This window comes from Lemur catta, chromosome 2 (assembly GCF_020740605.2).
Source record: "Lemur catta isolate mLemCat1 chromosome 2, mLemCat1.pri, whole genome shotgun sequence".
Taxonomy (NCBI): Eukaryota; Metazoa; Chordata; class Mammalia; order Primates; family Lemuridae; genus Lemur; species Lemur catta.
Window position 1 is genome coordinate 120,174,555 of NC_059129.1, and position 17,747 is coordinate 120,192,301.

The window sequence follows — 17,747 nt, forward strand, 5'->3', positions numbered from 1 at the left end:
AAACTTTTCCTCGGTCTTCACACTCAATACTATAGGGATTTTGGAGTTATATTTGTGAAGGAGATGTAATTTATTTCTTCCTTCTTGAAAAAAAATGAAGTATAGCTTGTCATTACTGCTTAAGTAGCTACTCTGGGGAGATAACTTAGAAAATAAAACTCAGCCTTTTGTAGCCTATTTATTTCTTAACTCAAATGGTTACAGATGAGATTGTCAAAAGGTAAAGTAATACACAAAAAAGGGTTTTTCTAGTGATTAGCAGATTATTTTTTATACAATAGATAGCATTGGACTAAGTGTATTGGCAGCCACTTATTTAGTAATATATTTGACAATGTTTTTAATGGCTTTCTGCAACATATTCCCACTCTAAATATTAATATATTAAAAATATGGGAATATTTTTTGGAAAGATTAAGAGGTAGAAAATCACGAACTTTTATCATTTTAACTAGAGATTTTTTCCCCCCAGAAGACTTTGAAATTGCCATTTCCTTTATTCGAATTGCTGAAATCAGGAATTTGAGAACTTTCATCCAAACAAGAAGGCAATGGTGAACAATTTCTCCCAAGCGGACACTGTGGAGCTCTGTTATGAGAACGTGAATGGATCCTGCATTAAAACCCCTTACTCGCCGGGTCCCCGAGCAATCCTGTATGCTGTCCTGGGCTTGGGGGCTGTGCTGGCAGTGTTTGGGAACTTACTGGTCATCATTGCTATCCTTCACTTCAGACAGCTGCACACACCTACAAACTTTCTGATCGCGTCCCTGGCCTGTGCCGACTTCCTGGTGGGAGTCACCGTGATGCCCTTCAGCACGGTGAGGTCTGTGGAGAGCTGCTGGTACTTTGGGGACAGTTACTGTAAATTCCACACGTGTTTCGATACATCCTTCTGTTTTGCTTCTTTGTTTCATCTATGCTGTATCTCTGTGGATAGATATATCGCTGTTACTGATCCTCCGACCTATCCAACCAAGTTCACTGTGTCGGTTTCGGGAATATGCATTGTTCTCTCTTGGTTTTTTTCAGTCACATATAGCTTTTCTATCTTTTATACAGGGGCCAATGAAGAAGGAATTGAGGAATTAGTAGTTGCTCTCACCTGTGTAGGAGGCTGCCAGGCTCCGTTGAATCAAAATTGGGTTTTACTTTGTTTTCTTCTATTCTTTGTACCCACTGTTGCCATGGTGTTTATATACGGGAAGATATTTTTGGTGGCTAAGCATCAGGCTAGGAAGATAGAAAGCACAGCCAGCCAGGCTCAGTCCTCCTCAGAGAGCTACAAGGAAAGAGTAGCAAAAAGAGAGAGAAAGGCTGCCAAAACCTTGGGTATTGCTATGGCAGCATTTCTTGTCTCTTGGCTACCGTACATTATTGATGCTGTGATTGATGCTTATATGAACTTCATAACTCCTCCTTATGTTTATGAGATTTTAGTGTGGTGTGTTTATTATAATTCAGCTATGAACCCCTTGATATATGCTTTCTTTTACCCATGGTTTCGGAAGGCAATAAAACTTATTGTAAGCGGCAAAGTCTTAAGGAGTGACTCATCAACAATTAATTTATTTTCTGAAGAAGTAGATACAGATTAAAAAGATTACTTCAGGGATTTCAAAACTAACTTGGAATTAAGTTCAAGTGCAAAAATAAACACTTGGATCTAGAGAAACAAGAGTAATATTTGCCAAGTAGGAGGACATTATATTCAACAGTTGTTCTAAGCATCTGTTGTCTTCATAAATTTGGGCATTTTTTAGAATTTAGTAATAGGTGAATAAGATTTGCTGATTCCTTCTTTTCTTGTATTCTCTTATAGTTTTCTGATTCTCTACTTTCTCCTATGATATTTTTACTTGTTTCTTCAAATAATTTTAAGCTTTGTAGTTTCTCCCACACTCATGATCAGTGTTCACTTGTCCAAAACACACAGAAGGGAAAACAAAGGTCCTGCTTAACTTGTAAGTTAGGTTCTTTGGAGATAAAAATCTTCTTTAAAGTATATCTTGCTTGAGATGTAAACACGAGATCAATTCTTGAAGCTTTTTGAATCTAAAAAGACATTGTAGAGAGCTGGAATGTGAAACTTTCTAGTGACTGAAGATCATCTGAAAAACACTTGACGTCTTGTTTTTTCAACCCAGTAATTCTTCCCCTCCCTTTCATAAACAATGTGTTTACAAAGAACATATTTGGTGATTATGTGACTATACACTACATCTTTCTTGCTTTTGGAGACATAATTTATTGTAGAATAAGAATGTGGACAAAAAGATGGTTTCTGTACTTTTTTAGTAATTTGAAGTAAATTAAGAATTTTATTTTAAAAAGCCAATTCAAATTAACATTTTTTTACTTTTAAGTTCTTGCTTTATACCAGACACTGTATTTGGCATTGCAAATGTATGAAGCTGAGTGATCCAAATCTAATTAAGGATTATTTCAAAATAGCAAACACCCAAATTTGTATTATACACTTAAGGAATAGCTTTAGTTTTCTCATCTGATATATATTTCTCAATCAACATAAGTTTTAATTCATTTTAATTATGTGTTCAATGTTGCAAGATACAGCAAAAATTTGAAAAAAAAAGTAATAATAGGGTGGTTAGGCTTCTCAAGTCCTGGAATCACTGCCTTAGATCTTTGTTTACGTAGCTGATTTTCAGACTACTCTGTAACATGTTTGTTTTGTGAAATGAAAAGAAAAGGTAAATAAGTAAAAAGTTACATAAAATTATGTGTTATATATTTAATAGATGAACCAGTTTGGAAATACTTTATAGAAGATTAAGCTGTCTCAAATTTGTCTGTTAATACTTTTCAAACAGAGCTGAGAGTAATTAGGAGGGAAAAAAGGTTAAGTGTAAACGAAGACAAAAGAAATATAAAAATCTTTGTAGCAGACTATCTGTTTGTGGTTCAGGCCAAACAGTCAAGGAACAGGTTTATTGACCATCTTTCAAATGCTCACAATTAAGGCCTTTTATTCTCATTCCTTAAGAAGGAGCTCACAGTTTGGGAGTCAGTAGTATCTTCATAGAAATGTGTGTTCCATTCCTCGATTGCAAGTGTGAACTTACCTTGATACTAATAAAAACCAAGGAAAACAGTTTGGGAGACTTTACACATATATACCACCCTTCACTTGTGCTATGTAGAGTATAATCTTTAGATGAATTGTTTACAGAAATAAGTGCTATCGAGTGATGTTTTTAAGCTCTTACTTACATCACAGTGGAGAATACAATTTTAATTTACCCTTTCTTGTTTTTCCACTCTTCTTGTAGCCCTTCATAAAGAAAGTCTTTTAATCAAAAAGTACTTGCTTATTTTCCCCGAAACTAACTAGACTATTAGTGCAACCCCACCCCTCTCTCCTCATTTATGTATACAAATAAGCTATAAACTTCTTTGCCAGCTGCCTACCAAGTTGCTGGAGAGCCATGGATATATTTGAAATAAGATAGACAGAGGATGGCAGTAGGCTTCACTCTACAAGACTGTCTGTAAAGTAAAATCTGACCTTGGAACATATCGCTGAGCTTGGTCTCTTAATCCTGGTGAGCTTTGGTTCCAAACTGCTTCAGCCAATGGAAGATTGCAGAACTATTTCAAAGAAGTAATTAAGCCACTTATGCCCCAGGTGGTAGCTATATAAATACTGTGTCTTTCATATGTATGTACTATTATTAAAAATATATGCTTATTTTTATTAATAAAATACACATTTATAAGCATTGCTGAATTCATAATAGCTTTTGTCTACATGTATTTTTCTCAATTAGTTGATATTAAAAGGACAACTACTACATTATGTGAAGCTCTGTGTATTTTTTTTTAAATATTGAAATGGAGTGCTCATACTTAGGAAGTTATTTGAGCAATTGCTGTAGTTAGTCCCAGTGTTGGTCAGGATTAGAGCAACTTTGTCAGTTATCTATTGGTAGGGCTATGAATACTCCATCAATAACACATCACAAAGACAGAATAGGACATTGTTAACACCTAGGTCCTCTCAGAGAGCTACCAATATAACTGTGTATTACTACAACAGAGTTTCTTCATTTATTACTGATATAATTAATAGTTAACTGGATGTCATGAACTCTTCATGCGTTTACAAGCTTTTAAGATACTGTGTTTATTTTCTTCAGTTATAACACTCAGTTATGTTTTCACTCTTCATTTGAACACATTGCAACCCGTTTAAAGGTCAGTCTTAAAAAAGGACAGCATAGCTTTTGTATTTGAAAAAAACAGAAATATACTAGTAATATTAATTTAAAAATCACATTGTTTTGAAGTGAGTATTAAAAGCAACAGATATGCCCTTTGACAAACAGAAAATGTATTCTGTTTTAAAAATTAAGTCTGTTATAGTATGTGAGCAATAATTTTTAGATATTTTCCACTTTAATATATATTCCTATGCTTTATAAATCAAGTAATTTGATATTTACTAAGTATTTTTTATTTGCTGATAAGTTTTGTCCACATTATTTCCATACCTAGCACAGTGTTGTACACTCATTAAGTTCATAAAGATATTTTTAAATAAATGAATGATCAATTCTTCTTTATTTTCACCCATCAGTTACTTAGTAGTCTAACGCTGGTCTTTTATGTTTAAAAAAACAATTGCTACCTTCTTCTTTATTTGATCTTCTAAAATAGAAAATACCTAATTATTCACCCCTCCCTGTAACCATGACTTTTGCAGTGTAACTTTGCAGGTCTACCCACAGGAGGCAGGGTGAGAGCAGAAAAGACAGTGTGCCTGTTCTGAGCCCAGGCCTTTTGAGGTCTTGTTTCTGTTTGTTCTCTTGAACCTATGCATTGCCATGAGAACATGCATGAGTAGCCCGCAGATCCAAGGAGAATGTGAGATACATGAAGTATTGCTGCACCGTTAACCAGAACCCCCACCTCCTCTTCCCCAGTTGTCCCAGTTTGAAGTAGGGTCAACTCAGGTGAACCTCAGATAGGTGAGAAATAAATGCTTAATGTTATATGTGATTGAGAATTTGTGGTTGTTTGTTACATGTGGTAGCCCAGCTGATGAACACTGCACTATATTTTTGTTATGTCAAAGTGAAAAATTGCACCAAAGTTAAAGTCAAGGAAGACTTTATTCAAGACTATTGCGTGCAATAGGGGAGAGAGGCCAGAACTCAGTCTGAACTCAACTGCACTGAAACAAAGGGCTGGAGAGTTTCTGAGAGCTAAGGGAGGGAAGGTTGTAGGTCACCTGTGTTTGCTAATTGGCCTCACCAAAAGGAAAAGTAAATTTTCTTATATCTTCCTGCCTGGTAGTCTTCTAACTTGCAGGAATGACCTCTCTAGATTAGGCTACTATCCTCCTACAGAAACTGGGAGACAGGGAATCTGTCTTCCTTGATGATCACATTTCAAAGGGATTGCTCCCAGGTCCTTGAGGAAGACATTCCTGGGTTGTAAAACTGGCAAGAAACTTTTTAAAAAAGACTTAAATCTCCAAGGGGCAGAGAAGGAATTTATAAATAAAAATTTCCTAAAATAAATTCTCTGAGAAAAGGGGGGAGTGGTCAGGGTCCTAGAGTCAGGAAGAAACCTGTGTTAAGCTGAGGGGAACATCATGGTTGGATGTCTTAGTCAATAATAATAATTATATAATATAAAGCAAATGTATTGTTTTCACAGATGTCTTATACTGATACTTCAAATCCCAAATATTGATTATACTTGATACTCTTATCAAGTATACTTATACTGATACTCCAAAACATAAGTTGTGAGATACTTATGTTACCATGTACAATAAAGTGAAAGAGATTGGAGAGCATAGACTCAAACCCAGGTGTGAATAAATTATTTTCCAGAAGGAGACAGGCTCTGGGTATGGAGGTGTCCACACGTTCCATGGTGATTCAAAGGCTTATCCTCTCCATTACCTGGTGAGGCTGCGAATAGAGTTTACGTGAGGTTCGGCAATCAACGGCTGCCATTTTCTCATTGAGCTTCTCATGAGAGCAAACCTCTTCTTCCTTCCTTGTTCCTGGCTCATTTCTGGTTACAATTAATAACAAGAAATAGAAAAAACAATCAGGAGAAGTATTAGTGGGTGATTTAGACAGAGGACAGTAAATAATACAAAAAAGGAAAATGGCATTGGTGGTATAGTGGTGAGCGTAGCCACCTTCCAAAAAAGGAAAATGAAGTTATAGATCATACACTGGATCCTAACCCAATAAATCTTTATGTATGGCCTACCATGCATTTTGCACTGAATTTAATATTCTAATATCAAATGCAAAAGAAAGTTTTACCTTTCGTAATATCATTTGTTATTATTAGTATCTGAATCACCTGCAGGTGCTTCTTAAAAACGTAGCTCTCAAGCTTCCACTGAAGACCTTCCGATCATCATCTACAAAGGACTCTGCATTTGAGCAGGAGATGTGTATGGAAACAACTAAGAAGTTGTGCTTTGTCAAACTATTCTATAAAATTAATTTTTTCTGGAAAGTTTTATGTTTTGGTAGTTGATTTTATTGGCTGTATTTTAGCATTATATTGCTTCATGTCCTTTCGGTTTTTGTTGTGCTTTTTTATTTTGAAAGGGTGGGTTTGTTTAGTTTTAGTTTTTATTTTTATTTTATTTACCCCCCCCCCAAAGCACACATTTAGTGCCTGGTAGTTGTTTTTTTTTTTTTTGTTTTTTGTTTTTAACAAGAAAGTAAATTGGTTTATAGCACTCATAAATATACATTCCAAAATTTTAAGCAAAATGTATCGAAACTGAATCCTGCAATATATCTTAAAAGATGAAAGATTGTGATCAGGTTAAGTTTATTGCAGAAGCACAAAATTGTTTTAACCTTAGGACTAAGTGGTTCAGACAAACTGTCACACTAAAACATTTTACACTTGAAAAAATTTACTAAAAATATACTAGTGTCTAACAGGATAACAAAGATTACTAGCCTATGAGGAAACAGATTAAAAACCATAAAAATCTGATCATGAGCAGTTTCCATTCAGACAGCTTTTACTTATCAGAGTAAGAAGATGAAAATTAGTGCTCCATAACTGTGGAAAGTTTCAGGGATTGAAGCCACCAGAAATATAGAATAGGTAGTACAAATAGAAAGTACCTAAAATGAAATATAATAAGACACAAGAGCACTAAAAGTACAGAAATTATTGATAAATTCAACCACATTAAAATAAAAAACTTATTTACCAAAAGTCAACATAAAGACTGTGAAAAGTTAAACCATATAGCAGGAAAAGATATTTGCTGCATAAGTTTGATAGTTTTTTTTTTTTTCACATTTATTAGCGCCTGGTAGTTTTGAAGTTGTCTCCATCCATCCCTGAAGGTTCCCAAAACACAATCTTGCTCTACAATAATGGTGCTTTGGGTTCCTGTTCTGCTGTCATATTGGAAAAAACACAGATCCAGGAAATCAGCCACTGGGCAGCTCAGCCCAGTTCCTGGTTGTGAATCTAGTCTCCTTATAGCTCCCTAGACTAACTGCTTTCCAAAAGCCAAAGTCCTAGGTGGAATTGGGGCAAAGTCACATCGCTTTAGCATCCTTTCACATGTGCTGTACAGTGAGAAGCCTCATTCCAGCCCCTAACTTTAAGGAGCGAGCATGTCTTGTTTCCTGTCTGCCTGGGGCATTTTTAGATCTCTTTAAAGTAATCAGGCCGGGCGCGGTGGCTCACGCCTGTAATCCTAGCTCTGGGAGGCCGAGGCGGGTGGATCACTCGAGGTCAGGAGTTCGAGACCAGCCTGAGCAAGAGTGAGACCCCGTCTCTACTAAAAATAGAAAGAAATTATCTGGCCAACTAAAAAATATATATACAAAAAAATTATCCGGGCATGGTGGCTCATGCCTGTAGTCCCAGCTACTAGGGAGGCTGAGGCAGTAGGATCGCTTAAGCCCAGGAGTTTGAGGTTGCTGTGAGCTAGGCTGATGCCACGGCACTCACTCTAGCCCGGGCAACAAAGTGACACTCTGTCTCAAAAAAAATAAAAAATAAAAATAAAAATAAAGTAATCAAAGTCCTGGGTTCCATTGTTGTTTCTGAACCTGAAAACCAATAGGTCCTCATTTTCTGCTCTGCTCACATGTTGCACTTGTTTCTTTTATTACACGCTGAGATTATCTTATCTTTGAACTTTATATTTTCTTCTTTTTTATATGCCTGCTCTTCCATACATTTGGTGCACAGGGGTTGATGAATGAACTAATTGAGGCATCTTGGCAGAATGTCGTAATGAAATATTTGTCTTGTCTGGGAAGTAAAGGTGGAAGAGGAAAAACCTGTTTTATGTGATTGCATATGTTTTCTGATCTACTTTTTTACTAGAACTAGGTCTTTGGTCTTAAAAGGTAAATACTTGGAGGTTTTGGTTTCTATCTATCCTGACAAACGGTGCTCTTCAGTCTAACTTTCTAACTTCTAACTTCTGTATCTCACGGGATGCAGAAATCTGGAGACAGGTGTCTCACAGAGGTGGCGGCAGCAGTGTCTCTCATCCACAGACTGCACTTGGTGTCGGCAGCAGAAGCAGGCGTATGCTCGTGGTAGGCAGAAAATGCTCCCTCCCCCATGTGTTCACATCCTAATCCCTGGAACCTGTGAGTATGTGGCAAAAGGGACTTTGCAGATATGATTAAATCAAAAAACCTCAAGATGGATTATCACGTGGGCTCATTGTAATCAGAAGTCATTAAAAATGTACTCAGAGAGAAGAGAGTCAGTGTCAGAGTCGGGAAGAGATTTGAAGATGCTAAGCTGCTGGTTTTACGGATGGAGGAAGGGATAACAAGCTAAGGAATGCTAAGGAGTGTGAAAAGGCAGGGAACAGATTCTCCCCTAGTCTCCAGAAGGAATGCAGCACTGCCTGTATCTTGATTTTAGTTCAGTGAACCGCATTTCAAATTTCTAACCTCCAGAATTCCAGTTTTGTAAGAATATAAGATAATAAATTTGTGTTGCAATAAGCCACTACATTTTTGGTAATTTACTGCAGCAGCAACAGGAAACCAATACAATGCCATAATCCCAAAGCAGGTGCCCCACGCATCCTGCAGATACCTCTAGTGGGTCCGGTGCTTACCTAACCAATGAGCCCGGGTATCACTAGCCAATCAGCAACACTCACAGAATTTACTTTCCTAACATAGGATAGAGGCAGTTCATGGTCCTTTGGCTTTAAGAAACCTGCTCTATTTCTACTCATTTGAATCCAGTTTTTCTGAGCCTAAATCTATGCTTGATTGGTTCCCTGCCTGGCAGTAATACTTTTCCAGTTAGAGCCCAATCTTTGGTCTCATTTCTTCATTAGTTTTTATTTAACATCTGGAATACAATAACAAATAAATCAAATCAAAACAAAACAAAAATAGCAACACGATGTTCTCTGAATCCTTGTCTCTTGCTATTTATTATGTTATCTCTCTTCCTCTTTATGGTTGAGCAATATCAGTCGTTGTTAATGATCTCACTTGCTTTCCCTCCCCCCATTCCCGTTCATTCTCAGTTCACTGCAATCTAGGTTCTGTCTCCAACATTCCACGAGAAGAAGTTCAATCATGCTCATCATCAGTCTGTTAGTTAATACCGGCAAACAATTCTCAGTCTTGATTTAAATTGACACATCTATACCACCAGTCACTCCTGGTTATGCCCTTCTTCCTTCATCCATGGTGTCTATGGAACCACTTTTTCCTGTTTTTCCATCCGTATTTCTGGCTATACTTTCTTTTGCAGGAATAACTTTGAGGCTGGCACTCCTCTGGTTCCTTCCATTTTTGCTGCACACACTCTAATGCATCAACAAATACTGAGTATCTGATACATCCTAGGCACTATGGCTGTTGTGCACCAGGCAATCACATTTACTTCTATGATTTCAAAAACATGAGAATGTGAGGAATCCCAAATGACTGTCTCTGGCAGAATTTTTTTTCTGAGCTGCAAATTTATAGGCCAAACTCCCCACTGAAGAACTCCAGTTTTATGTTCCTCTGACCAGTCCAAACCTAACTCATCATCTTTACCTCCCAAATGTACTCTTTCTCCTGTACACTGTGTCTTACTTGTTGGCAAGTTAAAAACCTGGGAATCATCTTTGACTCCTGCCTTCATCATGCACCCCTGAGCCCTTAGATCCTTTTGGTCTGTAAATTACCTATTTCATATTTCAGAAAATAGAGAGGCAAGATTACTGAATAAGAGTGGGGTGAGATCAAGTTAAGTTTGAGAATTTAAAGAGAAGGTAAGATAGCATTACCAAGAAGAAGTTGGCAGATGATCAGCTGAACAATTGTTTTCATTTCACACCTTTATGTTCTCCTACATTTATTCCAGCATATTTTTAATACCTTTATCCTAAGTGGCAAATCATATTTGTGTTTTCAAGTCCTTCATATGCTATTGTGGAGGACAAAATCTTTATCACTTCCTGCTTAATAGGTGCTGTATAGGATCAAAGATAGCTACTTTTCCCAGACCCGAAATCCTTTTGATGGAGCTTCGGTTCTTAATCTCCCTGCTTAATTCTCTAAGTTCCTGTTAATGTTGCAAGTGCAGAGCTCTGTGTCAGGAAAGGCTGTCATTTTCAGCCACCACACCTGCTAGTTGGGAAGTTTTGCATTTACCTCCACGTGGAGCAGTCTTTGCTTTGTCATTGAGCTGAGGTTACAGAGAGGTAATTTAAAATCTGAAATGAAATAGGCAGGTAGATCTAAGGGCTTGTGACTGGAGCAGTGGCACAGAGCCCTGATATTGGAGTTTCATGCCTGTAGCTGTTGTCTTGAATTTCTTCATAATTTCATCTTTCAATTTGTATTTTGTTAAGTGAAGGGACAATGGAGTGTGTGCTGGGTGCTTGGAACCTCAGATCGTCTGCGATCCTGTATTACACCTCATCCCTTCTCCCTGCCCCCTGGCACCTTTGGCCCCTGTCCAACCTGTCCCTCCCAACCCTGACCAGTGACCATTGCCATCCTCCTTCCACCCCTGCAGAGGGCTGGATGCAGCACAGGGAGAGTTGCAGTCAGGCACGCCCTCCTATAGTCTCAGGGCAAAGCATAGGCTGTTGTCCCCATCCCGGGCTGGAAGGGCCATAGCACACTTCAAGTGCTACTAGGCAGGGCCAATCCTCTCACCACCTCTAATCCAAGCATCAAGTGCTTTCTGGTATGGAGTTTGCAATCCCTTGGGAGGGCACCTGTCTGCCTGTGGTGGCGGTGACAGGCCCGTGAGATGCCTGGCTCAGTTTCCTTTACCCAATCCTGGCCATGTCATATTAGTTCAGTGGCTGGCATGAGGGGGAACTTGGCAGTGGGTGGCTCATGTGCATATACTTGCCATGCTAATATCTCTGTGCCCAGGGGGGTGGGACATTACATAGCAAATATCAAACATCATGGCAGATCAAGAGAAACCATAAAAGAAAAGAAAAAGCCTTCTACTTCAGTGCCTTTAATGATAATTTTTTCTCAAATCTTTGAAGTCTGCATTTTTATTTTGCTAGGCCACGAAAATTATGTAAACAGTCTTATCAATAAGGAATAGGTGACATTATTGTCAAATCCTGGCCTACGCTATTTCAGGACAGTTGAACTTAAAGAAATCTCTTGGTTATAGAAATTATAATTATTTCTACAAAGTAGTGCAACATAGAGAAACATGTTTTGTAGAAGAACTTTTTAATTATATTTATCAAAAGTAGGTTTTCTTTCATGATTCACACCTTACACTGTAGGGATTCCTTGTGAAGAATTTGTAATGAGTGAGGTTGATTGGCTGGCTTCCTAAAACATCTTAGGGGTAAAAGCCTATTAAAAGGTGAGTTCTCAAATATATAATTATATTATGTGATTATCTTTTGCAAGTAAGAGCTTCAAGGGTGTAAAGAACAAGGTATGTAAATTAAATTTCTTCAATTATTCAGATAATGTGATTTCTGGTCGAACACAAATTAATAGTAGATTTTCTTGGGGTTAGCTATGAGGTTTAGACCTAGAAATAATTATGTGATTAAAGACAGAATGATTTTTGAGTTTTTGAATTTCTTTTTTCTTTATAATTAAAATTGAAAAAGAATATAGAACACAATATTTGAAAGCAGTTACTCAGATATGCAGTTTGATTTTTTTTTTAAATTTCAGAATTCAAAAGTATAATTCCCTACCACAAGAAAGGACAGAAACAGCAAGCATCAAACAGCAGAACCATGACCAGCAATTTTTCCCAACCTGTTGTGCAGCTTTGCTATGAGAATGTGAACAGATCTTGTCTGAAAACTTCTTATTCACCTGGGTCTTGGGCAATTCTGTATACAGTGTTTGGCTTTGGGTCTTTGCTGGCTGTATTTGGAAACCTCTTGGTGATTGCTTCAGTTCTTCATTTCAAGCAGCTGCACTCCCCAACCAATTTTCTCATCGCCTCTCTGGCCTGTGCTGACTTTTTAGTGGGTGTGACCGTGATGCCCTTCAGCATGGTCAGGTCCGTGGAGAGCTGCTGGTACTTTGGAGCCAAATTTTGTGCCCTTCACAGTTGCTGTGATGTGACATTTTGTTACTCCTCTCTCTTCCACTTGTGCTTCATCTCCATCGACAGGTACATTGCTGTTACTGACCCTCTGGTCTATCCTACCAAGTTCACGGTGTCGGTGTCAGGAATTTGCATCAGCATCTCCTGGATCCTGCCCGTCGTGTACAGCGGTGCTGTGTTCTACACAGGTGCCAGTGACGATGGGCTGGAGGACTTAGTAAGTGCTCTCAGCTGTGTAGGTGGTTGTCAAATTGTTGTCAATCAAGACTGGGTTTTGATACATTTTCTGTTATTCCTCATCCCTACCCTTGTCATGATAACTCTTTACAGTAAGATTTTTCTTATAGCAAAACAACAAGCTATAAAAATTGAAGCTACCAGTAGCAAAGCAGAATCATCCTCAGAGAGTTACAAAGCCAGAGTGGCCAAGAGGGAGAGAAAAGCAGCTAAAACTCTGGGGGTCACAGTGGTAGCATTTATGATTTCATGGTTACCATATATAATTGAGACACTAATTGATGCTTTTATGGGCTTCATAATCCCTGCCTATATCTATGAAATTTGTTGTTGGTGTGCTTATTATAACTCAGCCATGAATCCTTTGATTTATGCTTTATTTTATCCTTGGTTTAGGAAAGCCATAAAACTTATTTTAAGTGGGGAAGTTTTAAAGGATAACTCATCAACCATTAGTTTATTTGCAGAATAAGTGTTAGCGCTAAGTTGAGAAAATGAAGGATATTTTCAAAATTATGAATTTAAATATAAGAAATAAATAAAACATTTCAAAATTACAGAAATATATTATTTTCTCAAATTAGCCAGGAAAAAATTCACAGGACGGTTAAACCATTAAATGCTTGTAAAGATATTTACTGCATTAAATAATAAATGATAAAGTGGTTTACACATGTCCCCTGTCTCAATGTTTTATACACATCCTCGCCACATGTACTTGTATTTCCCAATTTGATGAACCCAAATCTCATTTTCGGATGTGAAATTTCAAATCATCTTTTCTTCTATGCTCAACTCTCATTTATCTACAAGTGGCCCTTGTTTACAAGTCTTTTGCAACACTGTATTAGTTTGCTAGGGCAGCCTTAACAAAATGTCACAGACTGGGTGGCCTAAAACAACACAGATTTATTTTCTGATGATTCTAGCAGCTGGAAGTTCAAGATCAAGTTGTCATCAGGGTTGGTTTCTCTTGAGGCCCTTTCTCCGTGACTTGAAGACGGCTGTCTTCTTTCTGTGCTCTCACATGCTTTTCTCTGTGTGTTTCTGTGTCCTGAACTCCTCTTCTTATAGGGACACCAGTCATGTTGGATTAGGACTCACCCTAATGACCTCATTTTAAAGACTGGAGTACTAGGGATTAGAAATTCAACATATGAATGTTGAGTGACACAATTCAGCCCATAACAGACACAGTCCAGGTGAGATGACACTACCAAAGGGTCTGTTTATTTGCTGCTCTTTCTGTGACTATTCCTTGCTGTGTGTGCCTTAATGTTTGTACCTTACAGGAGTTTTAGGAGCAGCAGATAAGCCTCTCTTGCTTCATGGCTGGGCAGAACCTTGGAATTTCCATCCACAATATTGTGGGGCCAATAATTCAGCTTTGGGAGCCAGTAGTAATTACAGATGTTACCCAGAAATTTTGCAGGTGAAAAAAATCTACCACAAAAAGCCTGGCACAATGGTCCTTAGCAAATGGAAATTTTGCAAAAGAATGATCAATTATCACTAGCAATTGTCATTTCTACACCAATTTTTATCACTTGACAATAGTGTATAATTCATTTCCACTACTTTTCTCAACAGTGTTTCTCACCTAATGAGTGTTTCTCATCTCAGATGTTTCAGTGTCAAAAATTCTGATAAAAATGCAAAAAAAGTATGTTACAAAGAGGACAAATGCTGTATACTATAATTTTATATTTTGCTTTCTGGAATATTGTACACTCTTGATTCAATAAAAGTCACTTTGAAATGCATATCTAAGGCATTTTGCATACAGAAACGAAACTGTAGTCAAGTAGTGTGATATAAACCTTTTTCTTTTTTCTTATGTTTATTGAATTAAGGTTATCAAAGTACTTTTTTCTCATTGGTTTCCAATGAGGCTTTTAATTCTTTTCAAATAAATTTTTAGTATTAATTATGTATAAGTACCTGTGTTGGGAATGGCTAAGGAAAAAATTGTATTATACATAGTATTTGCCTCAAGAAAAATAATTTTGAGGGTAATACGAACAACAGAGACAGAGTGTCTCTGTTTTGAAACAGAGTGTCACTTTGTTGCCCTGGCTAGAGTGAGTGCCCTGGCGTCAGCCTAGCTCACAGCAACCTCAAACTCCTGGGCTTAAGCAATCCTACTGCCTCAGCCTCTCAAGTAGCTGGGACTACAGGCATGTGCCACCATGCCCGGCTAATTTTTTTTTATATATATATATTTTAGTTGGCCAGCTAATTTCTTTCTATTTTTAGTAGAGACGGGGGTCTCCCTCTTGCTCAGGCTGGTCTCGAACTCCTGACCTCGAGCGATCCACCTGCCTCGGCCTCCCAGAGTGCTAGGATTACAGGCGTGAGCCACCGTGCCTGGCCTGAACAACATATTTTAAATGACTTTATCGAGGGCCAAAAAAAGTGTCAGAGGTGCTAAGTTCTGTGAACAGAGGACCAGTTACCAGTACAAGGCTAGTTCTTGGTGCTGGTCTTTCCTATAACATTGTCTTCTCACTTATGACCTGAGGGATTATAAAAAGGAGTTAAAGGTGACCTTATTTTTTGAGTAGAAAGCACTTTTGATTGGTCTTCAAGCATGTTTGGACACTCAACAAGTAGACAGGAGTGTGGAAACCTCTTTTTAACAGAAGGATTAGTTTCCATAAATGGAAGATTGGGCTTGGCAAATTGGAAGGCAATGACTAGATTAGTAGCATGATAACAATCAATAAATAAAAGTTTCATGCTATCATTTAACTATACTCAACAGATCAGCCTGTGGCAGATTTAAAAAAGGATACAATCCTCCCTATTTTTAGAGTATAGAGGACAAACATAGAAAAAAATTAAAGGAAAGAGTTGGATAATAGTTCTATTCAGTAAATATCCTATAGACTTGCACTGTTGCTAAATTAAATTATAGATAATGAAAGTGATCAAAATTCAAAGGTAAATTAAAAATCATTGAAATTCATTCTGTGGGCAAGCAAAACATTATTTTGCTATAAATGATGCCAAAACCTCTAAAACAATTCTAACTATGGAGTTTCTTTTGAATGTGTAGTAGGTATGTGGAACTTCACAAAGGAGAGAAAAGATAAGAGATGAACATTTCCCATATCCTTCGCTATAGACTTCCCTAAATATGACTAGCCCAGATGTGCTGATCATGGCTTTCTGATTATACAAGCGTATAGTGCCCTTGTTGTTATTACACAATAACCTCCATGGCCATAGATGATCAAATTAGAGTTGGACACATGATTCCAGGAAACTCATCAATAGGCTTAGTTAAGTCCATCACATTATCACTCAAGAGAATATGAACTAAGACACCAAATCATGTTAATACTGAGCATTAGAATGAAGGTCCCTGGATGTTACTTAGGATCTATTTTATTGTTTTCTTCATTAATATGATAAAAAGTATATTTATCACCAAAGTTCAGCACATACTTAGATATGAAACGTTAGAAGCATTCTCTTTAGGATCCAGATAAAGATAAGATGGTCCAATGTTTTCACAACATATAAACATTGTTTTAGAAGTACTAGTTAATACAACTAGATGAGAGAAAGAATAGATATAGAAATTAAAAATAGAAAGTTAAAATATTATTTGCAAATGATATGACTGAAAATATATTTATCTAATTCCTCCTTGTTCCCATTGAGAACTAGTACCATACATCAACAACTCTTTCCCTGTTGTAGAAACAAATTACAAGATGTATATGTCCCATAATTATTTCATTAACCTTAAGATGAAACAATTTAAATCAAATAATGATTGTATCTAAATTTATGAAACACTCATTTTGTGCCTGGGACTGCATTAATAGTACTAACTCATTTTATCTTCAAAAATAACACTATGAGGTAAGGTAATATTATTACTTCTACTTTATAAATGAGGAAACTGAAACATAAAGAGATGAAGTCATGTACTCAAGGCCAAGATCATTTATTTTTTAGAGACAGACTCTCACTGTCACCCAGCCTGGAGTATAGTGGCACACCCATAGCTCACTGCAACCTCAAACTCATGGGCTCAAGCGATCCTCCTGGCTCAGCCTCCTGAGTAGCTGAGACTACAGGTGTGGGCCACTGCTGCTGGCCCAAAAGTTTTAAACAAAAAAGATTATGGGTGCATTTCCATGTGGCCTCTGCCTTTTTGGGAACCACTATGTTCTTTGTGAATATCACATTATTTCTGCATTCTACTGATCTGTTGTGTATATTTATTGTCCCCAAAAAACTGTGTTTCTCAGGAGAATGTCCCTTCTTGCTCATCTTTATACCTCCAGCATGGACCTTCCACCATACTTACAGCATAATATATAGTCAATAAACATATGTTTGCTAAATAAGTGTGAATTTCCTTTAAATATAGAAATATTTTAATGAGTTTATGTAAGAATGTCATAGTTACATTAAGTAAATATGATTCTGAATGGCTCATTTTTATGCATCAAGGTGGTTATCTTATCAAAGTTGCAGGCACTATGCATGTTAATTTTGTGGCATGTGAGTGTGACCATTCATGGAAATAAGTTTTACTTGAATTGTCCTCTGGAAACAGTTGCCTTCTCTAACTGTAGGACGTTGGTTATTGAATTCAAGGAATAGAAAAATTTGCAAACCAAGAATGTTGTATTTTCTCACATTTCCCTTACCACCAAATCGTTAAACTGTGATAACAGACACAAAATATTAGGACTGAAACTATCTTTAAAATGATCTGATTTAAACCATCCTTTTTTTAGTGCAGGACACAACTTAAGTAACCTGAGCAAGTCTTGTAAGTACAGGTAGGAGGCTGGCCATACTCCAGCAGAGTCTGGCTGTCCACAGGCTGGGATTGGGCCCTGCAGGGACAGCCAGAGTTTTACCCTCATCTGCTCCAACATCTGGTCAATGTGCAATCTGTCTTTCCTGAGCATTTCCTCAATTTC

At 37.3% G+C, this 17,747-nt stretch overlaps 2 protein-coding genes across 2 annotated transcripts; both read left to right on the forward strand.

The window, feature by feature from the left end:
* The first annotated feature begins 538 nt into the window (after positions 1-538).
* Positions 539-1,598, forward strand: TAAR9 (trace amine associated receptor 9). The gene has a single exon (XM_045544383.1). It carries the CDS (start codon positions 552-554, stop codon positions 1,596-1,598), a length of 1,047 nt encoding a protein of 348 aa, XP_045400339.1. The 5' UTR covers positions 539-551.
* Positions 1,599-12,220: 10,622 nt separating this feature from the next.
* TAAR8 (trace amine associated receptor 8) lies at positions 12,221-13,305 on the forward strand. The gene has a single exon (XM_045544384.1). The coding sequence runs from the start codon at positions 12,242-12,244 to the stop codon at positions 13,268-13,270; it is 1,029 nt and encodes a 342-aa protein (XP_045400340.1). The 5' UTR covers positions 12,221-12,241; the 3' UTR covers positions 13,271-13,305.
* Positions 13,306-17,747: the final 4,442 nt, after the last annotated feature.